Source organism: Balaenoptera physalus (assembly GCF_965194825.1).
Source record: "Balaenoptera physalus genome assembly, chromosome: X".
Lineage (NCBI taxonomy): Eukaryota > Metazoa > Chordata > Mammalia > Artiodactyla > Balaenopteridae > Balaenoptera > Balaenoptera physalus.
Window position 1 is genome coordinate 54,581,500 of NC_138903.1, and position 27,471 is coordinate 54,608,970.

The 27,471-nt window shown below is 40.5% G+C and overlaps 1 protein-coding gene across 7 annotated transcripts in view; it reads right to left on the reverse strand.

Moving 5' to 3' along the window:
* Nucleotides 1-15,959, reverse strand: part of MTMR8 (myotubularin related protein 8) — a 223,727-nt gene extending 207,768 nt beyond the window's left edge. For all 7 annotated transcript variants that reach the window (XR_014258437.1, XM_082444954.1, XM_082444953.1 and 4 more), the window contains exon 1: nucleotides 9,345-15,959. Coding sequence is in view for 4 of the 7 variants with exons in the window: in XM_082444952.1 (XP_082301078.1) it covers nucleotides 9,345-9,368 (24 nt within the window). In the remaining 3 variants the exon portion in view is untranslated. The remainder of the gene's footprint in view (nucleotides 1-9,344) is intronic.
* Between the last annotated feature and the right edge of the window lie 11,512 nt (nucleotides 15,960-27,471).

Sequence of the window (27,471 nt, forward strand, 5' to 3'; positions counted from 1 at the left end):
AGAAATCATAAAGATCAGCTCAGAATAACTGAAAAAGAAATGAAGGAAACAATAGCAAAGATCAATAAAACTAAAAGCTGGTTCTTTGAGAAGATAAAGAAAATTGATAAACCATTAGCCAGACTCATCAAGAAAAAAAGGGAGAAGACTCAAATCAATAGAGTTAGAAATGAAAACGGAGAAGTAACAACTGACACTGCAGAAATACAGAGGATCATGAGAGATTACTACAAGCCAAAAAAATGGACAACCTGGAAGAAGTGGACAAACTCTTAGAAAAGCACAACCTTCTGATACTGAACAAGGAAGAAACAGAAAATATAAACAGACCAGTCAGAAGCACTGAAATTGAGACGGTGATTAAAAATCTTCCAACAAACAAAAGCCCACAACCAGATAGCTTCACAGGCAAATTATATCAAACATTTAGAGAAGAGCTAACACCTACCCTTCTCAAACCCTTCCAAAATATAGCAGAGGGGGGAACACTCCCAAACTCATTCTACGAGGCCACCATCACCCTGATACCAGAACCAGACAAAGATGTCACAAAGAAAGAAAACTACAGGCCAATATCACTGATGAACATAGATGCAAAAATCCTCAACAAAATACTAGCAATCAGAATCCAACAGCACATTAAAAGGATCATACACCATGATCAAGTTGAGTTTATCCCAGGAATGCAAGGATTCTTCAATATACGCAAATCAATCAACGTGATACATCATATTAACAAATTGAAGGAGAAAAACCATATAATCATCTCAATAGATGCAGAAAAAGCTTTCAACAAAATTCAACACCCATTTATGATAAAAACCCTCCAGAAAGTAGGCAGAGAGGGAACTTATCTCAACATAATAAAGGCCATATATGACAAACCCACAGCCAACATCGTTCGCAATGGTGAAAAACTGAAACCATTTCCATTAAGGTCAGGAACAGGACAAGGTTGCCCACTCTCACTGCTATTATTTAACATAGTTTTGGAAGTTTTAGCCACAGCAATCAGAGAAGAAAAAGAAATAAAAGGAATCCAAATGGGAAAAGAAGAAGTAAAGCTGTCACTGTTTGCAGATGACATGATACTATACATAGAGAATCCTAAAGATGCTACCAGAAAACTACTAGAGCTAATCAATGAATTTGGTAAAGTAGCCGGATACAAAATCAATGCACAGAAATCTGTTGCATTCCTATACACTAATGATGAAAAATCTGAATGAGAAATTAAGGAAACACTTCCATTTAACACTGCAACAAAAAGAATAAAATACCTAGGAATAAACCTACCTAAGGAGACAAAAGACCTATATGCAGAAAACTATAAGACACTGATGAAAGAAATCAAAGATGATACAAACAGATGGAGAGATATACCATGTTCTTGGATTGGAAGAATCAACATTGTGAAAATGACTATACTACCCAAAGCAATCTACAGAGTCAATGCAATCCCTATCAGACTACCAATGGCATCTTTCATAGAACTAGAAATAATTTCACAGTTTGTATGCAAACACAAAAGACCCCAAATAACCAAAGCATCTTGAGAAAGAAGAACGGAGCTGGAGGAATCAGGCTCCCAGACTTCAGACTATACTACAAAGCTACAGTGATCAAGACAGTATGGTACTGGCACAAAAACAGAAATATAGATCAATGGAACAGGATAGAAAGCCCAAAGATAAACCTACACACTTATGGTCAATTAATCCACAACAAAGGAGGCATGAATATACATTGGAGAAAAGACAGTGTCTTCAACAAGTGGTGCTGGGAAAACTGGACAGCTACATGTAAAAGAATGAAATTAGAACACTCCCTAACACCATACACATAAATAAACTCAAAATGGATTAAAGACCTAAATATAAGGCTGGACACTATAAAACTCTCAGAGGAAAACATAGGCAGAACATTCTTTGACAAAAATCACAGCAAGCTCTTTCTTGAACTGCATTCTAGAATAATGAAAATAAAAACAAAAACAAAGAAAAGAAACCTAACGAAACTTAAAAGCTTTTGCATAGCAAAGGAAACCATTAACAAGACAAAAAGATAACCCTCAGAACAGGAGAAAATATTTGCAAATGAAGCAATGGACAAGGGATTAATCTCCAAAATATATGAACAGCTCATAGAGCTCAATATCAAAAAAAAAAAACGCAATCAAAAAAATTGGCAGAAGACATAAATAGACATTTCTACAAAGAAGACACACATATGACCAAGAGGGACATGAAAAGATGCTCAACATCACTAATTATTAGAGAAATGCAAACCAAAAGTATAATGAGGTATCACCTCACACTGGTCAGAACGGCCAACATCAAAAAATCTACAAACAGTAAATGCTGGAGAGGGTGTGGAGAAAAGGGAACCCTCCTGCATTGTTGGTGGGAATGTTAATTGATACAGCCACTACTGAGAACAGTATGGAGATTCCTTAAAAAACTAAAAACAGAAGTACCATATGACCCAGCAATCCCACTACTGGGCAGATACTCTGAGAAAACCATAATTCAAAAAGACACATGCAACCCAATGTTCATTGCAGCACTCCTTACAATATCCAGGTCATGGAAGCAACCTAAATGTCCACCAACAGATGAATGGATAAAGAAGATGTGGCACATATATACAATGGAATATTACTCAGCCATAAAAAGAAACGAAATTGAGTTATTTGTAGTGAGGTGGATGGACCTAGAGTCTGTCATACAGAGTGAAGTAAGTCAGAAAGAGAAAAACAAATACCATATGCTAACACATATATATGGAATCTAAGAAAAAAAAAAAAGGTCATGAAGAACCTAGGGGCAAGATGGGAATAAAGACACAGACCTACTAGAGAATGGACTTGAGGATATGGGGAGGGGGAAGGGTAAGCTGTGACAAAGTGAGAGAGTGGCATGGACATATATACACTACCAAACGTAAAATAGATAGCTAGTGGGAAGCAGCCGCATAGCACAGGGAGATCAGCTCGGTGCTTTGTGACCACCTAGAGAGGTGGGATAGGGAAGGTGGGAGGGAGGGAGACACAAGAGGGAAAAGATATAGGAACATATGTATAACTGATTCACTTTGCTATAAAGCAGAAACTAACACACCATTGTAAAGCAATTATACTCCAATAAAGATGTTAAAAAAAAAAGAAGATGTGGTACATATACACAATGGAATATTACTCAGCCATAAAAAGAAACATATGGGGTCATTTGTAGAGACATGGATGGACCTAGAGACTGTCATACAGAGTGAAGTAAGTCAGAAAGAGAAAAACAAATATCGTATATTAACACATATATGTGGAATCTAGAAAAATGCTACAGAAGGACTTGTCTGCAAGGCACAAACAGACACACAGACATAGAGAACAAATGTACGGATGCTAACGCGAAAGTGGGGGTGGGATGAATTGGGACATTGATATAGATATATATACACTAATATATATAAAATAGATAACTAATGAGAACCTGCTGTATAGCATAGGGAACTCTACTTAATGCTCTGTGGTGACCTAAATGCGAAGGAAATCCAAAAAAAGAGGGGATATATGTACATGTATAGGTGATTCCCTTCACTGTACAGCAGAAACTAACACAACAATGTAAACCAACTCTGCTCCAATAAAAAAAAAATGGCGCCAAACATTAAAAAAAATGGGCCGAAGACTTCAATAGACATTTCTCCAAAGAAGACAGACATATGGCCAAGAAACACATGAAAAGATGCACAACATCACTAATTATTAGAGAAATGCAAATCAAAACTACAGTGAGGTATCACCTCACATTGGTTAGAATGGCCAGCATCAAAAAATTTACAAACAATAAATGCTGGAGAGGGTGTGGAGAAAGGGAACCCTACACTGTTGGTGGAAATGTAAATTGGTACAGCCACTATGGAGAACAGTATGGAGGTTCCTTATAAAACTAAAAATAGCAGTACCATATGACTCAACAATCCCACTCCTGGGCATATACCTGGAGAAAACCATAATTCAAAAAGATACACGCACCCCAATGTTCATTGCAGCACTATTTACAATAGCCAGGACATGGAAACAACCTAAATGCCCATCAACAGAGGAATGGATAAAGAAGATGTGGTGCATATATACAATGGAATATTACTCAGCCATAAAAGTGAACGAAATTGCGTCATTTGTAGAGACATGGATGGACCTAGGGACTGTTATACAGAGTGAAGTAAGTCAGAAAGAGAAAAACAAATATCGTATATTAATGCAGATATTTGGAATCTAGAAAAATGGTATAGATGAACTTATTTGCAAAGCAGAAATAGAGACACAGACATAGAGAATAAACATATGGATACCAAGGGGGGAATGGGGAGTGGGATGGATTGGGAGATTGGGATTGACATATATACACTACTATGTATAAAATAGGTAACTAATGAGAACAGACTGTATAGCACAGGGAACTCTACTCAAGGCTATGTGGTGACCTAAATGGGAAGGAAATCTAAGGAAGAGGGGATATATGTATACAGGTGGCTGAATCACTTTGCTGTACAGCAGAAACTAACACAACATTGTAAAGCAACTATTCTCCAATAAAAGAAAAAAGGATATTATTAGAGATGGGCAATTGCATGATACAGCTAAGTAACAGAGGTGGTTTTCTGAAGGATGCACATTTGATCAACTTACTGGGCTTTGGTATAAGCCAATGGCCACCCTCCTCTTTCTGAAGCCACTCAAGAAACCATACTAAAATTAATACATTAAGTGACTCATTGGGGGAACTGATAAAATGATAGCCTGGGGAAAACAATACTTTTGGAAACCTTCTCCCAAAGTAGTAGCTGAAATATGTCAGAGGTGTCAGATCTGTCCTAAGTATAACCCAGAAAAACCTATTTATACTTCTCAGAACCACTTTCCTTTGCCTCCTGGTCCCTTTGCTATCTGTCAACTGGGTGTTATCTACCTGTCTCCCTCTCAAGGATACAAATATGTTCTGATGATGGTGTGCATGTATTCCCATTTGGTGGAAGCCTTTCCTTGCAGATGTGCAACTCCCCTTACAGTGGCCAATATTGTTGGAAAGGATTATTCTTAATTGGGGAATTCCCCTGCAATTACATAGTGATAATGGTGTCCATTTCACTGGACAAATTCTAAATGCTGTTTGTGAAATCTGGCCTATACTACCACATTTCCACTGTGCTATCATCCTCAATCTTCTGGTCTAATGGAAAGAACAAATGACATAATCGAGACCTAACTAGCAAAAATCTCTGAGGCCTTCAGCCTTCCTTGGCCTAAATTGCTACCCATAGTTCTGGTAAACTTAATATCTATAACCTTTCGAAAACACAAACTGTAACCATTTGAAAAAATTATTGAAAAACCCATGATTCTTGACTCAGGACTATATAAGCCCCTTCTAGTCAAGGGAGATCTTTTACATTATTGTCAGTCTCATTAAGGCTCTAAAAAAATGAGCACCTGGTTGAAAACTTTTTCCACAGTGAGCTCCTGGGAGATGGAGATACAGAACACCACAATTTAAAACCAGTGGACTATGTTTATTGGAAAAGACGTATTTTAAAGGACTCCTTACAACCCAGATAGAAGGGACCCTATTAGGTACTTTTAACCAACACCCTGTGCTGCTAAACTTAAAGGCATTGATTCTTGGATTCATGTTTCCAATTTTAAAAAAAAGGCTTCCCCACCTGTGTGGGCCTCTGAAACAGTTGGAGACCTAAAGCTGAAATTGGCCCAGAAGTGACTCAGATGGCACCTAATGTAGATGGCTCTCCCAAGACTTTGAACAAGGCCGGTACTCTCCATGATCCTCACTGATGAAATCCCTCAAGTTACCCTCGTTCTAATTGCTGTCATCATAGAGTTGTTACATCTCCTTCATTATGTAATAACTGATGAGGCATCAAATTGCCTTTCCTTCTTATATACATACTTTCAAGGAGTGAAAATTTTCATGAATAGGTTGATGTCCAGGAATTAAAGTTTAGAGGAAATGACCCTGGCCCTTTGGTCCTTCGATTTTGACTATGAAGGACTGGAGAATTGAACTTTTGGGACTCTTCCTTGAAGTTACAGTTTTATTAATGCGCTTTGCCCTATTACATACAGTGGGCATCCTCCATGAGTGGTAATTCTATCTTGCATTAACTCTGCTGGGAATAAGCCTCTGGCTCCAATTCTTGCCCATTCGATTAATCTATTCCGCTTGGGATTCTTTCACCAACCAAGACCAGGAGTTACCCTTAGTCTTCTTTATATTAAAATGGTTGACTTTTCTTGGGATAGTTCTTTTACTAGAGTTATGTTATTATCTCTCTTATTATCCACGCAGGCTCCTTATGCCTGGGAAAATAATGCCTTATTCTGCATTTCCTAAAGTCTAGCCACTGGAGGAAATCTAACAGACTATTGGATATGCCATCAGCACCCTAGATCATTCACTGAATACCCAGGATCCCCTTGCCTTGGCTATCTCCAATCTTACTGGTATCCCTCTACCATATCCTTTTCAGAATTCATCTATTCTCCAAGCATACCATGTTCATCTACTCAAATCCACAGTTCCCTTTCCTTGTTTGCCTTGTTTGGAGCCAGATAAAACCCAGAATATTCCCTTAGGAACATGTGTTCCAACGAGGCCCTTTGGTTACTCGGAAACATCAGATCCAGCTTCCAAACACCCAACTTTACTTCACTGTGCAAAAACAAAACATATTCTCATGATAACCCCCATGTATTCCTACAAGGAAGGCTTCTAGGCTGCTCAAATATAACCAACCCATGGTTGAATTTCACCTTTGACACCTCCTTTCTCTATGCTCCATCTATGTCTTTATTGGTGGTTGGAAGAGTACCACCTGGGGGATGTCCTGCCCCAACACTCTAACCCCACGTTTTCAATGTGCTCTAGGACTTTTAATAGTTCCTTTGACTGTGTTAAATTCTTCAGAAATTACCAAATGGCACACACACTCTACTTTCTGCCTATGCCAAGAAACCCCTTCTGAGGGATTTCAAAGGTTCCCAAGAATTATTCAAACCACGTGGGGAGTTGGAGCCATTGACAAAATTATTCGAAATCTCTCTGCTACCATAGCAGACACAGCTAATGCCACAGCTAGAGCATTAAGTGCCCAAAAAGACTCCCTGAATTTGCTTGCTCATGTTGGGTTAGATAAAAGATTTGCTTTGGATTACCTTCTTGCAGAACTTGGAGGTGTCTGTGTCATCTTAAATAACACCTGTTGTACTTGGATAAATGCCTCTGGTATAGTAGAAACTCAAATTAAGATCTTAACAAAAGAAGGCCAATTGACTTCATTCTGATAGTCTTAATACTCCCCTAATGTTTGATTTGTTTAGTTGGTTACCCTGAAACATTGGATCTTGGTTCAAAACTGTTCTGCAAACTGGGTTATTACTCTTAATAATTGTTGTCAGCTTCTTTATATTGATAAAGTGCTTGCTTAAATTGATTACTTCTATACTTAGCCATTCTACTGCTCAGCTGATGTTCACACAAGTCAATAAACTCGAGGCAGCACAACATCACGGTGCCTCCAATGAATTTTACAATCCATCCATTGATTCATTCACACAACCACCCTCTAAGGGACATGATGGACCTGGAGCAGGCAACCAAGCCATTCTGGCTATGTGGGAATAAGAATTGCTCCAATGATGTTTTCTTCAGGAAAAAGCATGGGCAAAAGGGGGAAATGTGAAAAGAACTATGTCAGGAATGACTAAGACATGACCTGAGGACCTCCATGTTTGCTGCCCATGCTGGACTTTTGCTGAACACTCTAAATTAAAACTGCTAAAGAGTTGATGAGTTGCTAAAAGGAAAGAATAATGCTGAGAACCGGACTTTATCTGGCCTAAGAAAACATAACTTTCCCTAGTAATGAATGAGATGCATTCCATAACTCAATCTTATGTACAGAATAATTTTACCCTCCAATCCAAATTGTTGGTAAACAACTTGTATAAGCCTGCATTGACGTCCCTCTTTTCCTCTAAAACCCTGGTCATTTCCTCTAGTGGGACACTATTCTGGTTTCTTCCAGACTTTCTGTGATCCCTGAATTGCAATTCTAAGATCCCAAATAAACTACCTTTTTGCCTCTTTACAGTTAGTGATCCTTAATGGTTGATACAAAAAAAGCTTAGTTACAAAAAAGCTTTCACACACATCCTTTTATTTAGTCCTTACAACCACCCTGTGAAGTGAGGAGAACAAATTTCATTATCCCCATTTGGTAAAGGAGGAAAGACAGTCTCAGAGAGGTTAATAAATTTGTCCAGTCATAAGCTACTAGTTGAGGGGACCGGCATTCTAACTCGAGTCTTCCGGCTTCAAAATCCGTGCTCTTTCGATTACAACATACTGGGCTTTTATGTGTGTGTCAGTTAGCCTGGGCCACATCTGTTATGATGGATAGAAAAAAATTAAGCAGAGACTAGTTGTAACTCTTCTCTGATCCTCAGCCTGATAATAGAAAGAAAACTGACAGGAAGGACATGGAATCCGAATAGAAAGAAGCTGGAGTTGGGGAGGGAAAGAGTAGGCTCTGGAAAGAAAAGAAGTAGAAGAGGCTCTAACTGGGGGGTCAGCTATACACAGATGCCAGCTGGCCTGGCAATGTCACCTCTCGGGTTTTCCTTCCCAGCTGAGCAAGGCCAGGTCCACTCTGCTACACCTCCTTCCTTTCTCATAGCCCACCTTGGGGCTGGACAGATGCTTTTGCCCCCAAAACCCACACATGCATGCGGGGGGGGCTGGGGTGGGGGTGATGGTGGTGGTCTAGGCAACTGCTGGGGCAGGTCAGGGGCAGGAGTCAAAAGGAGAGTAGGGAAACGCTGGATAAAGGAAGTAACTCTCCAGGAGGCAATGCCAAGTGCGGTGCTCAAGAAAGGCTGTTACAACTGCAGCGAGTGTATATAAAAGGCTGGAGTAAAGGCGTGTATGAGGTAACGACTGGGGAGCCGGGAGGAGCTGGGGTCGGAGGGACAGGTCAGGGAGGGACCCGGCAGGCAAGCACCCGGCGCGGGGTCGGCGTCACGTGAGAGGACGGTTGGCACAGGACCACCTCTCCTTCGCGCCGCAGCCGCCAGCAGGCGGATCCCAAGGAGAAGAAAGTTCAGATTGGGTGAAAGAGGGTGTGAACCGAGGAATATCACTCGGGTCCCGCGCGGAAGAGGGCGTCAAAGAGCACCCTGAGAAGGCTTGAGGGGGCGTGCCTGGGCTCACGGCTGAGCACCGAGAGGGAGCCTACGGCTCCCAGCCTCGCCGAACTCTTCTCCTTACCTTGGGCACCGTGATATGGTCCATGACCGCGGTTCCCGCCACCCGAATGCCTCACCGCTCCTCGGGCTGCTGCCGCCACAACCGTTCTGCTTGCCTCCTTGCCCAACCCAGGTTCCAGCTCCCGCCCTCCCCGTACTGGATCAAGCTCTCGTCACCTGATCCTCGCGGAGGCTCCTATCGCGAAACTTCGCCCATGGCCGCTCCCGCCATCTTGCTTCCTGGCAAATGCCCTTTTCTTTGGGGGAGCCTGTCAAAATGCCATTCCTTTGGCAGGGGAAACTGCTAAATATACATTCTAGCTCTCTAAGAACACTTAGTTTAAATAAAATCCAGTGATTGTGAGCTTTTTCATATTTTTTAAGTGCAAAGCTACTAAGAATGTAGACAGGAGGCAAAACAGTGACATATTAGGCTCACAAATATTTCTAGGACTGTTTCCATTTTCTTAAGATTAAAAATCAACAACAGATTGTTCTAGCTCAGACTCCAGGTTTGGCCGGGGAGTTCTTAAGTCCAAGGCTCGAGTGCTGACACCCTTCTCACATCCCATGATGCTGTAAGGATTCTGAGCACCAATATCATTCCACTACTATTTAATGTTAACAGCAATGCACCAGGCAGAGATAATACAGACTGCCTTGTGGTGATGACTGGTTTTCTGAAGAGTTTCCTGTGAGACCTTGGGCAAGTCACTGTAGAATATTTTTGAAATGGTTTATAAGCATTTCCTCCTTCCCCTTATCCAGGGGGAGCCTACTACCATCAATCTAGTTAAAGCCTGGACTATTACAGTAGCCTCATAACTTTTGTCATCACAGATGTGGGGAAAGGACCAAGGACCCACTGGACCACCTCTCAGATGAGATGCAGTTACTCAGTAGTGTTCTCTGAATCAGACTTGTGATGGCCAAAACAACAGTCTGGGAGTTGGAAAACCTGGTGTTTTTGTTTGTTTTTAACATCTTTATTGGAGTATAATTGCTTTACAATGTTGTGTTAGTTTCTGCTGTATAACAAAGTGAATCAGCAATACGTATACATATATCCCCATATCCCCTCCCTCTTGCATCTCCCTCCCACCTTCCCTATCCCACCCATCTAGGGGGTCACAAAGCACCGAGCTGAACTCCCTGTGCGATGCGGCTGCTTCCCACTAGCTATCTATTTTACATTTGGTAGTGTATATATGTCAATGGAAAACCTGGGTTTTACTTTCAGGTCTGCCACTAACATGCTGTGTGACCTTGAGCAAATCATGTCACCTCTCTGGGCCTTAAGTTGACCAAGGTTACAATGAGGGTATTGGCCACAGTTTGTAGGGTCATTTCTACCTCACTGTTGTGATGTTATGGTTTGAAATATCACCTTCCCTACAAAGTGATTTTTTCTTCTTTTTGTATCCATAACATTTGCTAGTTAAACTACTCATTCATCATATTTTGCTTTTTTCCCTAGCCTAAAAGCCCTTCCCTCAATCCATGACCCGAGTATCGCTTCACTTCCACGTCTTCAGAACATACTCACTGCATGCTAAACACTCCTCTCAATTGGCTCTTTTACAATCATCCTGAACTCCAGTTGCTGCATCCAATAGCTCTTCGCAGTGTTCAATCTCCATTTGTTTTGCAGCTTTTTACACTGTTGATTCACTTTCCTTTATGACATTCTCTCTTCCCTTGGCCTTTATTATAAAGCAGACTCATTGCTGGCATCACTCAGTATTCCTTTTCTGCCTTCCTCCCAACTCCTCTTTGCCCTTATTTATCCATTTCCCTGGCTTCTGTCCTCATTCTTCTACTCTTTCTGTTTTCTTTCCCTTGGTAATCTTGATCTCATTCTCAAGTTATATCCTTATCCACTGGTAGGGTACTCCCAAATTTACATCTCAAGTCCTGTGACCCTTCTCCTGTGCTCAAGTTTGGAACTTCCAACTCTCCCCTGAGAGTTCCAGTTTGGTGTTCCGGCTAGCACATTAAAGGCATCACGACTGAAAACAAACTCCTCATCTTTTACACCTTCCTCCTACCTCTTGCCCTCTCCCACTTCTGCCACCGGCTCTTTCTCAAGTTTTCTTTATCCCTAGTAATGCCACCATCATATACTCAGTTACTTAGACTTTAACCTCATGTCCATGCTGTTTAGGATAGTTAAAAGGAGTATGGACTTCAGGTTAAAATTTCGACTCTGCTATTTGCTAATGGTATATGACCCTGGACAAGTTACACAACATCTCTGAGTCTCAGTTTTCTCATCTGTAAACCAAGTCTAGTAAGGTGCTTGTGAGGATTCAAAGAAGTAACGTATATCAGGTACCAGGAACATCATAAGGGCACAATGAATATTGGCGGTTACCTTCCCTTCCTCAACTCAGTTATTAAATATTTCTGTTCTCCTCTCTCTCAGATCATTACCCTGCTTCCTTGTTCACTGATAAAATAGAAGACATCAAAAAGGAACTTCCACATCCTCCCACAACCAAATCTAATTGCTGCTCTGCATGTGAACCCATATAATCTTCCTTCAATGAATCAACTGTTCCCGAGCCTTCCTAAGGCAACTCCTCCACTTGTCCACTCAATTGCATACTCCCTCCACTACTAAATTGTCCCTTCTTTCCTTTATCATAAAACATTCCCACTTTACCAGATCATTTCCATCAGCACAAGAACATGTTTATAATAACATGTTTATTTCCAATTTTAAAAAACCCTTTCTTGACCCACATTCCTCTCCCCCACCTACCATCCCCTACCCCATTTCTCTATTGTACCTTATAGCAAAATTCCTCCAAATATTTGTCTAAATTATCTACTTCCACTTCTTTTTCTCTCCTCCCATTCTCTCTTGAAAACACTCTAATCAGGTTTTACCCCCACCACTCCAACAAACTGTCCTTGTCAGGGTTACCAGTAATCTCCATATTGCAAAATCCAATGGGTAATCCTCAGATTTCTTTTCCTCTCAGGAGTATTTGATCACTCCCTTCCCCTTGATACATTTTTTTTTCACTTGGTTTCAGAGACACTGCTCTCTCTCCTACTTCTCTGACATCTCTTTCCCAATCTCCTTTGCTATTTCTCCCTTATCTTACCTTCTTTATATGTTGGAATGCTGTCAGGGCTAAGACCTGGGTCCTCTTCTCTATTTACACTTATTCCCTGGGTGCTGTCATCCAGTCTCATGCCTTTAAATACCATATTTGCAAAAAACTTCCAAAATTTTATCTCTATTCCTGATCCATCCTGTTAACTCTTAAACTTATATAATATCCAACAGCATACTGACATGTCTACTTGGATGTCTTAGAGGCACCTCAAACTTACCATATCCAAAGCAGAATTTTTGATTTCTACCTATCATCTCCTCAAATCTGCTCTTTTTATAATATATCTCATATTAGAAATTGGCAACTCCAGTTGTTTAGGATAAAAGCCTTGGAGACATTCTCTTTCTTTCATGCCCCATACTCAACTCATCATCAAATCCTATTAGCTCTTCTTTCAAAATATTCCAAATCTAACCACTTCTCACCCTTGTATTCTGGCCCCAACCTCTATTTATCTAGCCTGGATTATTGTCATAGTCTAGTCTCCATGTTTTGGCCCTGGTTCCCCTAGCATCTGTTCTCTACATAGCATCTTCTAGACTCTAGAATCTATAGAAACGTCTCTCCTTTGCTTAAAACCTACCAATGGCTCCCCATCTCAGAGTAAAAGCCAAATCCTTACATGGCCTATGAAGCCCTACATATGATCTAAGCCTAGTGCCTCTCTGACTATACCTTCTATCACCCTTTTCTTTCTCTGTTTATGTCATATTGATCTTCTTGTTCTTTCTCAAATATACCAGACATGCTCCTGCCTCACGAGCACTTGCTGTTCCCTCTGCTTAGAATGCTCTTCCCCCAGAAATCCACATGTTCACTCCCTCATCTCTGTCAGGACTCTGATCAAATGTCACAATATCAGAGAATCCTTACTCGAGCACCTCATATTAAATAAAACCACCACCACTTCTTCCCCAGCATTCTCTATCTTCTTAACCTTTTTTCTTTATAGTTATCAGCACCACCTGATATGCTATAAATGTCTTTGTCAGTTATTTGTCTCCCCCTCTAGGATGTCAGCTTCATGAGGGCAGGGACTTTCTGTCCACTGCTAGATCTCCAAAGTCTAGGACAGACCTGGAACACAGTAGGTACTCAATAAATATTTGTTGAATAAATGAATTTTCTAAACTGTCCCAGATTTTCTCCATCATTAACTTTAACCATTCCTCCTAACATTCCCTCCTTAAGGCAAGTTAGTGTCATTTCAGAGGAAATTAAGATACAGATGGTGACTTGTCAAAGGTTGCAGAAGAGTCACATGTCAGATTGGACCCCAACAGGAGTAGAGAAAGCCTGGGACTAAGAGGAAAAATATGGAAGAAGAAAGTATTAGACTTGTAAAATATTTTCTGTGAAAGGGATACTATTATCTATTATTTATTTGTTTTCTGCCATTACGATATGAACTCCATGAGGTATTTCTCTGTGCACTGCTGTACCCCAGTGCCTAGAAAAATACTTGGCACATAGCTTATGCTTGATAAATACTTGCTGAATGACTAAACGAAAATGAATTACTCTAGACTCACAGCTGGTGTGGGCCAGAGGGTAAACAACTAAAGGGAAAGAGTCTGAAGGCAAGGAAATCATTAGGAGGCTATTACGTTCATCCCCCAAAGGTTGTAAGCCAGTGAGCCTGTGGGCTTTTTGACTTTGTACCTAGAGCTCAGATCTTAGTTTAGCCAACGTCTGAGATACTAGTTGCCACACTAAACCTCACCTGTCCTGCTTTATATGCAAACCTCCAACTCAGTTATTACCCACTTATTTTCTACTTTGAGGGATTTTCTGCTATTAGGGGTTGGTGTTCTTCCCATGGTATCCTAGGGAAGTAAGTAGGTGTGCTTTGCCCCAATATCTCACTAGCTGGAGATATAACCTAAGAAAGCTACTGCCAAAAGTCATCCGTGAAGCGGTGCATTATGACTATTTAACAAGCCACAGAGCCTTTGTGACCTCACTCCTGCTCCAGAGGTAGCTTGATAAGTCACAGCAGAGGGCAGTTGGGGCATAACTTCACACAAGTCATCAAGACCTCCTCCACCTTGCTGCTGGGGAGAAGCCATCAGAAAGAGACTGTATTTTTAGCTTATTTCAGTTTCAGTTTATCAGTCATCTTGGGCCAACTACCGACAAACTTCTTTTGAAGACCAACTTGCCAGAAAGCACTTTTTTCATCTTTCAGATACAGCTTACTTGAATCATGCAGTGCATAGGGGGTATCAGTGAAGAAGTCTGGTAAGACTGGATCATCCTCTTCCTACAGACTGGAATGCGCTGTGATGCAGCGATAATCACCAATTCCCCACCCTGGTTGTTAGCTTCTTATCCTGAAGGCAACTTGTTTCAATTGACCCAGGAAGAAATTCAGATCTTGCTAGTGAGAGAGGAGAGAGAGAAGTTGTTTCTTCAGGGAATCACCCTTGCAGGGACCAAATGTTTGTTGACCGGGGACAACCTGTACACTGAGGGCAACAACACCATGGACCTCCACACCAAAGGCCAGAGTTGGGGCAACCAGGCAGTGACAGTAGTTCAGATCGAGTCTGTATACCTTGTGGTGATGGGACACCAAGGAACAGAAGGAGGGTCTCTCAACCTCAAGGCTTTCAAGATGGCGGGTTACATCAGAGAGGCCATTCATCAACTCCTGGCCCATTTCTAACTAAATAAAAAGGCACTGGTGTTTGACCTGGAATTTGAATCAGTGTTATCTGATTCACCTTCTAGATTAACATAGTCTTTAGGAAAATAAAAGGAGATCCCAGATCAGGTTTGGAGGTGTGTGTGTGTGTGTGTGTGTGTGTGTGTGTGTGTGTGTGTGTGTGTTAGGAGAGGGGCAGATTGGGGAGTGAATATTCAAGAATTTGTTTTTTTGCACATTTTTTACACCTAGAACACAATCCCTCCCTTCTCAACACTTGGAAGGAAGAGTAGTGGACTGGGAAGTAGAAAATCTTGGTTGTGCTCCCAACTTTTTCCTGACTTACTATATTTTTCTCTGGGCCTCAGTTTCCTTATCTGTACAATGAGGAGTGCACTATGACTCTAAGGGCCCTTCAAGCTCTAGAAATCTATGATTTTGTAATAATCACATACATCCTTCAAAATCCAGCACAAGTACTACCTCCTTGAGGAAGCTTTCTCTGCCTGCCTCAACCTTAGGGCTGACCGTAATTTGAATTACTAAAGCACTAACTCTCTGGGTAATTTGTTTGGACTTAATCATACTTTGCCCAACATTTCTTGTATGATTGTCCTGTGATCTTGTTTAACTTTTCACATACACATTAGTTTTGTTTCCCAACTTTATTATAATATCCTAGAGGGCAGGTTGTTTGTCTTCTACTTCTCTATTTCCCTCCTGGGATAACCCAGCATGGGGCTTTGCTAGGGGAGTTGGCTACACACATAAAATCACTTATCAGGAATAGAGAGATTTTCCAAAGTGGGGATTCTGCTGGGTGTGGATGATCCAGGGCGCTTGTGGCTAGATTTTATTCTTCCAATTTGTAGCTCACCTTTGGACCATTTATCTGTTCATTGTTGTCACCATCAGGGGAAACATGGGTGGGCAGAACTAAGAAAGAAGGTAAAAAGTTCTAACCATTCCATCTGGCTTGTTGCTAGCTACTGTGGACAAGCTGGGGTGAAAGAAGACAGGAATGAGAAAGATGAGGTTGAGTAATAAAGCATAGTGCTTATTTGACCCTGCTGCCACCAGTCCCCAGGAGCAGTGATTATGGAGAACCCTCTTCTCTGTCAGTTACAGGGAACCACTTCAAACCTCCCCCCAATACACACTCTCACAAGCCTGTAAAGGTCAAGGTTTAAACATGGAGGTTGTAAAATATCTGTGTGCTATTCAATACAAATATAATGCCTGTCATATATGTAACTTAAATATTTTAATAGCCACATTAAAAAACAAAAAATGATACAGGTGAATTTAATTTTAAGAATGTATTTTATTTAACCCATTACATCCAAAATAGTATTATTTAAACACATAATCAATAAAAATATTATTGATGGGATATTTTACATGTTTGCATACCAAGGCTTCAAAATCTGGTGTGCATTTTACATTTGCAACACACCTCAATTCAGACAAGTCTCATTTCAAATGCTCAATAGTCACAAGTATCTAGTGGCTACCGTATTTGGCAATGTGGGTCTAGGCCAACGCCATCCAATGTTTGAAACCCCTCTACAACATCCTTGCCAATTAATTACCTAGCCAATGCTAGGTAATTAATAAAAATGTCAAAATAATTGAGAAAAGAAGTTTCTTAGATAAAATTCTAGTGGGGACAAAACAAATGAAAAATAAGTTGCAATACAATGAGGTAGATGGCATGAAAAAGTTTGTTTATGCAAATATGTATTTAGCTCCCACTGTGTCGGGCACTGTTCTAGACACAGCAGTGAAGAAAATACACAAAACCCTATGTTCATAGAGCTTACATTCTAATGGAAGAAACAGAATATGTGTCAGGAGATAATAAGTGTCCTGAAGACAAACAAAGCAGTATAAAGGGAGATAAAGAGTGATGGGAGGGACTATTTTAAATAGGAGGTCAGGGGCAGCGTCTCTGGAGAGACAATATCTGTACAGAGGCCTAATGAAGTGAGGAAGTGAGCCATGACAAGAACTAGGGGAAGTGTTTCAGGTAGAGACAAGAGCCATTCAAAGGCCCTGAGACAGGAGTGTGCCTGATCTTTTGAGGAACTATCAGGAGACCAATGTGGTTGCAGCTTCCCAGGACAATGCCCCTTTCCCTTCCCACCTGCAGCATCCTCAGGCATGGTGGTGAGGCAGCAGATACTGCCTTCTGGGGTGGAAGAGCAAAGCAGAGCAAATGGTCTCATTGCTCTCCTTCTGGGTTCTCTTTTTCTAATGAAATTGCTTTAACTTTTATATTGGCAGCCATATTATACTGCTGACTGACATTGAGCTCCTAGTTAACTAAACCCCCTAAGGCTTTTTCACACTGGCTGCTGTTAAGAAAAGAGCTTGAAATAGTGGTAGGGCAATAAGCCAGGGAAAAAATTAAATGTGGAAGTGGCTTCAGTAGAGCCTTCATCTTGGATAGAGCCTCAGTGTGGCATGATACATATCCCTGAAGGGAAAGAGAGAGAGGTGAGATGGAGGGAAAAGAAGGAAAATTCTTAAGTTAATTGAGCCTTCTACATTACTCTTTGCAGCCTGGATCTCCCAGGCAAAAAAGACATGTTCAGGAATTGGGGCCACTGAGGAAAATGGCCTTGCCAGTTAGAAAGGCCTAGGCAAATCTTTCATTAGAGGACAAACTAAGTACTCAGATTCCCCATTGAACAAGAGACTTAATTGGGTGTATGGCTGACTGAGGCCCAAGGTGGTAAGCTAGGAAGGGGAAGGGAGCCTAGGTGGTCGCCACATAGCAGAGATCCTGCCCTTTCCAGCCAGAGAGAAGCACTTCACTGTGGTACCAGGCCATGCCTAGCTTGTTGCCATGGTGAGTCTTTCCCTGGAAACTGAACCTGTCTTGCATAAGTAAGGTACAACTGAATGTAGAGAAAAATTCATTCGGGCTCTTCTATTCCCAGAAGGGATCAGGATAGGCTATGTGAGGGCTCAGGGTCAGTACAGAGAAGCTTGAGACTTGCTGTGAGGATTCATCTCTTCTCTCCATCCACCCTGTGTGTCCTTGTTGCTTTAGGTACTCACAGTGGAATTCTGAAGCTAGCCTTAACCTTCATCTGCCACCTTGGTGCCCACTTTTCCTTTCTTGTACTCTGCAGTCCAGCCACACTGAACAGGTCATTGTTGTCAGGACATGCTTCACAATTTCTTCCATGGTGTTCTCAGAATTCACTGTTACTTGCCCTCCCCTCTTCTTCTCTAACAATCTCAAGCACGTATCCTACTTACTTGCCTAGGCCCAGTCACCAGGTCCATTCCTATAATGATATTCCTTATTCCCCAGGTTTGGAGGTGTTTCCTCATGACTTGGAATCCCCCACCTTGTGCTTTGAACCTCTCTCATAACACTTAACTCTTTCAACTTTCAGTTCTTTCTATGCATATATATATCTTCTCTCCCTTATTAGCCTACAAGTTCCCCTAAAGATGATTATTTTGTTGTAATCCCCATTAGCAGGCTTTTGTGCTGGAAGTTCTCAATGAATACACAACTTGCTGGATGATTAAATAAATGACAGACATAATGAATGGATAAAGGTTGATTTTCCAACCAAGCCACTTCCTTGGTTTCCTGTATTTTAAATTAATGGAGAATGAAGGGAGGTTGTTGAGTCCTCTTTGTCCTTCCTCTCCCCGACTCCCCAGCACCTGTCATAACTCCCTTGCCTCTGGGCAGCAGGGTGTCTCACTCTGGGAAATCTTCACCTCTGGCTTTGAGGCTTTATGTGATTATTATGTTCCTTGCATAGGGTGAGGTCCATGCCAACTGAATGGTATACACAATTAATGGTGTAGGAATTAAGTGGAAAAACTCTGATGAGTGCTGTCCTTGCTCATTATTGTATGGAATGTGCATTCTCTCTGCTAATCAGGAGTTCTACATGCAGTATGTTCATTTATTCATATGTTTATTTATTTTCCTGTTGGATTTTTTTATACAGGCATTTACAATAGGGTGAAAATACTTGAATTCTAAGAATATGATTCCCAGCGCTGAGCTATCATTTATTAGGTATATAACCCTAGGCTAATCACTCTATGGGCCTCTGGTTTTTCACCTAGAAAATGGAGATGTTGATACTGGCAAGGTTAGCGTGGAGATCAAATTTAAAAATGGGCACAAAGTGTTTTGGAAAATATAAAGTGCTTTAAATATCAGGTCAGGTATGGGGATATGTGTATGGGGGTTAAGTTAGAGATATCTGTCTTCAGACAGGTACCTGGAAGTGGGGGGAGCAGGCTGAGCACCCATGCAATTGACAACAGAGTCTAGAAACTTTAGGTCTGAAGTTCTAGTTACAAAAGAGGCTTTAACTGATTTTGAGATGACCAAGAGTGAGGTGGGGTGAGAATAAAGTGTTGCCTCCTGTGGAAAAGGTAGAGGTAGTTCTTAGGAACAGCAGTAACCAGCTGTTCCTACGAAAAATCCAAACAAATTTTTGGCCAACCCAATATCATGTCATCTGCAAATAGTGACAGCTTTACTTCTTCCCTTCTAATTTTGATGCCTTTTATTTCTTTTCCTTGTCTGATTGCTGTGGCTAGGACTTCCAGTACTGTGTTAAATAGAAGTGGCAAGAGTGGACATCCTTGTCTTGTTCCTGATTTTAGAGGAAAGGCTTTCAGCTTTTCATCATTGACTATGATGTGAGCTGTGGGTTTGTCCTAAATGGCCTTCATTGTGTTGAGGTATGTTCCCTCTATACCAAATTTGATGAGAGTTTTTATCATAAATTGATGTTGAATTTGATCAAATGCTTTTTCTGCATCTATTGAGATGATTATGTGATTTTATTCTTTGTTTTGTTAATGTGGTGTATCACATTAATTGGTAAACAGGTAGTGAACAATCCTTGCATCTCTGGAATAAATCCCACTTGTTCATGGTGTACGACCCTTTTAATATATTGGTAAATTCAGTTTGCAAATATTTTATTGAGGATATTTGCAGCTATATTCATCAGAGGTATTGGCCTGTAATTTTCCTTTTCTGTAGTGTCTTTGTCTGATTTTGGTTTAAGGTTATGGTGGTCTTTTAGAATAAATTTGGGAGTATTCCCTCCTCTTCAATTTTTTGGAATATTTTGAGAAGGATAAGTATTAACTCTTCTTTATATGTTTGGTAGAATTCCCCTGTGAAGCAGTCTACTCCTGGACTTTTGTTTCTTGGGAATTTTTTGATAACTGATTCAATTTAAACACTTGTGATCAGTCTGTCCTTGTTATCTATTTCTTCCTGATTCAGTTTTGGAAGATTGTATGTCTAGGAATTTATCCATTTTTTCTAGGTTGTCTAGCTTGTTGGCGTATAACTGTTCATAGTGTTGTCAGGATTGTTTGTACCTCTGTGATATCAGTTGTAACTTCTTTTTCATTTCTTATTTTGTTTATTTGGATTCTCTCTATTTTTTTCTTAATGAATCTGGCTCAAGGCTTACCAATTTTGTTTATCTTTTCAAAAAATTATCTCTTGTTCTTCTTTTTCTAATTTCTTTAGATGGTAGGTTAGATTGTTTATTTGAGATTTTTCTTGTTTCTTGAGGTAGGCCTATCTCACTATAAACTTCCCTCTTAGAAATGCTTTTGCTGCATCCCACAGATTTTGGAAAGCTGTGCTTTTATTTTCATTTGTCTCAAGGTATTTTCTGATTTCCTCTTTGATTTCTTCATTGACCCATTGGTTTTTTAGTATCATGTTATTTACTCTCCACATGTTTATATTTTTGCCATTTTAACTCTTGTATAGACATTTATTAAATCCAACTAGTCTGGAATAGCACATTTTTATTGGATATGAGTGCAGTGGAAGGGAGTGGGAGATAAAAGTGATTACCTCCACATCTATATGATTTCATTATTCCTCCTCTGCAGAAATGGCATCACCATTTCCTCAGATGATTAAGGCAGACATTTGGCAGTCATCTTTAATATCTCCTTCTCCTATAAATCCACTCTAATGTGCAGCCAGTCACCAAGTTCTATTATTCTTTCTAAATACCTCTCAAGTCTGTTCATTTTCTCTCCATTGCCACTGGTACCACACTAATCCAAGCCACTTTTGTCTCTTACTTATAACTCAGCCTTGTAGCTAGTTTTCCTTACTCTAGGCTACCCACATCCCTAATTAATCTACACAAAGCATCTAGAATGATGCTTTTAAATGCAAAGCTGATGACACTTTCTTGCTTAAAACACTTCTGTGGCTTCCAGTTGTCATTAGGATAAAAACAGAAAACCTCATCATAGCCTGAAAAGCTTTTCAAGGTCACGTCCTACTTACCTCTTGAACTTCATTTTGTACTATACTCCTTCCTTCTATGCTACAGCCATAACCAAATGGATCAGAGTCTTTCTCACCTTAGGGACATTTACACATATGTTTCCCTCTGCCTAGACCCCTACTTCTCTCCCTCCTTCACTTCTGTTCCCCAGTGTCTCCCAGTAATGCCTCTGTATCCTTCAGATCTCATCTGAAATGTTGCTTTCTCTAGGAATCGCTTAAAGAAAATGTGTATTAGGTTAGATCCACTTAGTATGTTCTTCTCAGCACCCCATACTTGTCCTTCAGGCATTCAGAGAACTTTTTCATTGTCTGACTTTCCTATCCAGCTGTTGGCATCAGAAGAATTAAACTTAGTTTGCCTTGTTCACTGCTTCACTCCGCCTATATCACATAATTGATGATCAATAAATATTTGTTGAATTAATCAATGAATTATTATCTTACAGGACCGTTAAATTCATTATTTACAAAACTGAACTTATTATCTCTGCTTCCACCACCATACCTGCTCTCTCTTCTAGTACTCCATATATTAATTTACAGCCTCACTGACTTATTTAGGTTTTCTTGAAAACAGAGCCTGACACAAGTATTTAGGAATAGTAATTTATTTAGGAGGTGTTTCCAGTAAGCATGAATGAGACAGCAGAGAGAGACATTGAATGAGGAAATCTAATGTAAAGATGTATTCTTGAGGTCATTAATGTAGACAACAGAAGCGTGTTTCCACCAAGGTCTCTGAGAAGCATGCAGAATGTCCCCCAGAATTGTCTACCTGAAAGCCTTTCAGAGGCTGGAAGATATATCTAATTCCATTTCCCTTTCTCTGCTGATTGAGGGTTGCCAGTGTGGGCATTAATTTTTCCTGAACTTCTGGGTTACTTTTGAGAAAGCTCCACAGCATCAGAACAACTGGGGTATAATGCAAAAAGGTGTTCAGTATGCCCTTGAGGTAGGAAACTCGCAGCTAGAGGTGAGTCAGACCTGTCCACTATAACTGTAGCTGAAAATCAGAGGTGGCCCAAAGGGATGTAATATGGGTGCCAAAGTTTTTGCTCAACCACTGTATTACTTTCTATTGCTGTGTAACAAATTACCACAAACTTGGCAGTTTGAAACAAAATTCTTTTGTTAGCTTACAATTCTGTATGTCAGAAGTCTGGGCAGGTTTAGCTGGGTTCTCTGCTTAGGGTCTCACAAGGCTGAAATCAAGATGTTGGCCTGACTGAGCTCTTATCTGGAGGCTCTGAGGAAGAGTCCAGTTCCAAGTTCATTCAGATTTTTATCAGGATTCAATTCTTTATGGTTGTAGGACTGAGGTCCATTTTTCATTGCTGGTTGTCACCTGAGTGTCACACTTAGCCCCTAGTGGCCACTTTTAGGTATTTACTTCCACATGGCCTCTGCCATTTAAGAAATGAAGAATCACCCTCAATTCAAATTCCGTTCACTTCAAATCTCTCTGATTTCCTTTTTTTCCCTCCTGCTAGAGAAAATTCTGTGCTCTTAAAGGGCTCGTGTGATTAGACAGGCCCCATCTAGAAAATTTTCCCTCCTAAAAGTCAAAAGATCAGTAAACTTAATTACATCTGCAAAAGTCCTTCTGCCATATAATGTAACATAATCATGAGAGTAAAACGGGCGGGGGGTGGGGGCAAAGATCCCAGGTACCATCTTAGAGTTCTGCCTACTTTTTAACCACCATCTACTTAATTCCCTTCTTCCTCTCTCTCTGTCCCCAGTCACTGCATCATGCCAATTTTATCTTGTCTCCAACTTATCCTATCTCTATCCTCTCCTCTCCATCCTACTGCCTGGTGTCAGGCCTTCATCTTCTCCCACCTACACAACTGAAACGATCACTTGTGTGGTTTCTCCATTTCCAATCTCATCCCTTCTCTAATCCATCTTTCACAATGCAGTCAAACTTGTCTTTCTAAAGTGTAAACCAAATCATGTCACTCTGCTTTTAAATTTTCTATAGTTCCCCACTGTTTAAAAGGTAAAGCTCAAATCCTTTACATTTTATTTATCAATATCTTTATATTCTACTTTCCCCAGAAATGAGTGGCAGCAACTTATAAAAATATCTCATAATGTTATACTAAATAAAGTCATAACACATAAAATAATGGAATGTAAACAGAAAATGAAGACCAAGGAAAAGAAAAATATAAAATGAAGATCGTAGGCTTAGTTGAGTTTTCCTTTTGGCTCTGAGCTCCCTGATAACCAAGACAAAAATGAGATATGATCAATTATATTAATCTCATTATCAGAAGGAGGAAATAAATATTTGATTAGCTCTGGGTGATAAATTGAAAGATGTCTTGCCCTAACATCTTTGTAGTAAAAACGGCAATGGATTTCAAATGACTATGTGTAACAGCTGGGCAGGACAGAGCAGATTCTTCACAGTCTATCTTTGGACTTCCCAGACCCACTCCTGCAGTTTCCCAAGAAAGCACTTCTGCCTTAGTCCTCAGAGCTACGTTCTGCCATGCAAACATAGCCTATGGGTTCATGCATCCATTCCTTTGCTTGGATTAGTCCCTCTGCCCTTTTATTTAGGACCTAGGTAAAATGACATTTTCTCTGTGAAGCATTCTTGTTACCTACTCCAGAGTTCCTCCCTTTACATGAGAGATTGAAAACTCAAATGAATTCAGGGGTCAGGCAAATATAATGGAGAACTTGCAGCCATAGAGAACTTACTACATTAACTCTTTACATCCTCACAAACTCCTTAAGAGTTGGCATTATCATCCTCCTCATATACAGATGGGGAAACTGAAGGACAGCTAGTAAGTGGCAGATCTAGGTTACACAAACAGGAGGTTTGATCTTAGAGCTCTAGCCTTGTTAAACATTGCACATACTGTCTCTCAGTATAAGACAACAGAGAGTGTTTTGGACTTGAGAGTTTATACCCCATGTAAAACTCATCGTGTTAATACTTTTTAAAAACATCATGCTGGCAAAACAATCATGACTTCAGGCCATAAGAAGAGCTATCACCAGTTTGCAACCCTTGCTTTATCCTCTTTACCATATTCTGCCTGAAGTAACCCACACCAGGATAAATCATAAGGCCAGATTTGTCTTTGATGAGTATCCCCTCTACCTAGCTCACTACTTCCCATCTAGGTTTCAGCCAGTCAGGGGACTCAGCAACCATAACTTAATCCCACTTGCTACTTCCAAGGGGCCATGAGAGGTGTAGAGTTTAAGCTCTGTCTTTCTCTCTCCTCAAGAGAGTTGCTGGCACTGAGTCTGTGGCAGGAAGATCTAATGTCTAATGGGGTTCCACCCATCATGCAGATCTGCTGTTCAATTTCCTGTGACTAAACAAGCTCCAGTACTAAATGCTGGTAACAAAAATAGCCACATTTCTGCTTGCGGTCTGGGTTTTTCTTCCCCCTCCTCCTCACTACTTCCTTCAGTACAACACCCCATAACTTTGCAAGACTGAATCCCATCTTTCCTCTGCCTTTTCCACAAAACGCCCTCTATAAAACATGGTTCCATTCCACTTTTGACCTGATCCCAATAAAAAGAGAGCTATTGAGCACCTTCCTTCAAGTATTGAAACCTATTTGAGGAGGAAGCATTCTGCTCTTTTCACAGATCAAAAGATGACCCAGAATTTGAGTGATTAAATAAAGAACAAGCCAAACAACCTCTCAATTCTAGAAATCTTCTCTGAGTCTCTGGTTCGGTTTAGAAAACAGAGGAATCTGTGGATTTCCTGCCTCAAGCAGCGCTCAGATTCTTCTTTAGTGTTGAATTGTAATTGTGCTTAATTTAGTCAGAGCTCTTGATTCAACCTGGGACAGAGACACTAAGTGGCTATGGAGTAGGGTAGATACCTGAAGACCAAGGACCAAAAGGAAGGGTTAAACTTAGAAGGGTCATGAGGTAAGCCCTGTGTGTGAGGTAAACCCTGGAGTCAAAACTGGCCATGGGTCCAGAATTCATTCAAGAAGCCCTGCTTCTATTCCATCAGTCTCCCATACTCACCTTTCTTGATTTATTTTTTAACTCAATTTAAGTCAACAGGGCCTATGTGATTTGGCTCCCCACTACTTCTCTGACCTTGTCTCCTAACACTCTTTCCCTCCCTCGTTCACTCTGCTTCAGCTACACTGGCCTCCTTCCATGTTCCTACCTCAGGACCTTTGCACATGCTGTTTATATAATGTAAAGCACTCTTTCTCTAGATATCCCCATGTCTAACTCCCTTATTTATTTTAAGATTTCTACTGAAATGTTACCTTTTCTCTGAGGCCTTCCCTGCCTCTCCTAACATAGCTCCTACCCTTGTAACTCTCCCTTTTACCATGCTTTACTTTTAAAATACCACTTATTACTTTCTAACATAGGATATATTTATTTATTTATTATCTATATTGCATAATAGAATATAAGTACCATGAGAGCATAGACGTTTGACTGTTATGATTATTGTTATATCCCCAGTAAAACTAGCACAGTGTCTGGCACATAGGAGGTTCTCAATAAATACTTGTTGAAAGAGTATATGAACAAACATTTTCAAGGGCCTAATATGCTGCAGATCTTGTGTTAGGCTATACTGAGAGGAGAGAGGGAGTTGGAGATAGAGTTTCTGCCCTGGGGTGGGAGGAGGAGGCTTACAAACTAGACAGGGAGTCAAATCCACCCACTAGTAACTCTCCTGAGGTAGAATGTGGTAGCTACTATAATGAGTGTCTATAGTCCTCAATGCAATGTCAGGGGCGAGAGAACTTAATTCAGAATAGGGTAGTTTCTGAAAACTTTGAAAGAAGGTGGGATATGACTTGTGGTTATGGAGATGTACAGAACTGTCAAAGGTGAGAAGAATCAAAGGGAAGGGAATTTCAGATAGAGGGGACAGCTTGAGTAAAGGCACAGAGAAGAAAAAGTGGCAGAAATGTTTGGACAGACAACAGAAGGTTGTCTAGGGTGGCTGGCTGGAAAGTAAGCTGCATCAGAGTGAGTGGGAGAGGCAGACTAGGTTCAGGGCAGGAGGCTTCTGGCTCTCTAGGCCAACTATGAAAACTGAGAAGCACCTGACAGAAATGAATAGTGTGTATTTATGAAAACAAGCAGCAAGAATACTGGATTAAGTTTATCTCAAAAAGAAACAACAACCTTCACTGTGGAATTAATGCTTGGCACCATCAGAAAAATCCCTACAGGGGTACTAGTGGATAGTGAAAAATATAGAGGATATTTATCAGGCTTTTATATTTTTCTGAACCTGCCTGCAAGCTTGATTTTAGATGTTCCAAAAGGTTTCTCACTCAGTTCTCACACCTGGGACAAATTGTTGCCATCAAAGACATCTGTTCTTTGTTAAATGGCCCAACACCCAGGTAATCTGGAAGAATTGCATGCTATGTATAAAAAATCATTTGCGCATTGCTTTTTAAAAAATCTTCCAAGCCCACATTGCTGCTTCTCAGTACTCTTACAATGTCAGCTACCTAGTGCACTCTGCCCCATCCTCATCCTCATCATTGTCATTGCCATCATTATCATTATCACTATCACCATCATCATATTATTGCTTTAGGGTGAGGAGGGGGGGGACAGGAATATTTCAGTAGTTACTTTAAGAGGCCAGTCATTTTCATGGATCTCTCCTCTCACTCATAGTATGGGCATCTTTGTTTTTGAGTGTTTCTCGTTTTTATCTTACCAGCATCCCTTTTCTTTCTTTTGATAGCTGTCTCCCCAATTTCCCTTTCCTCAGTGGTTCAGGTAGGTTGGCACACCTCCTCTTCCTGACTCATTGTTCCCCTGACCACAGTGAGTGGTTCAGGACCAGAAAGTGACCAATGCTGGGCCAATCCTGGGACTTTTGCTGAAACGACTGGTAATATTATATTTTATTTCCATTGGAATTACTAGATATAAGGATGAGGATAATAACAGAAATCCCTTGTTGAGTATTTACAATTATTCTAAATCCTTTACATGGATTAACTCATTTCATCATCACAGTAACTCTATGAGGTAGGTAGTATTATAAACTCCATTTTAC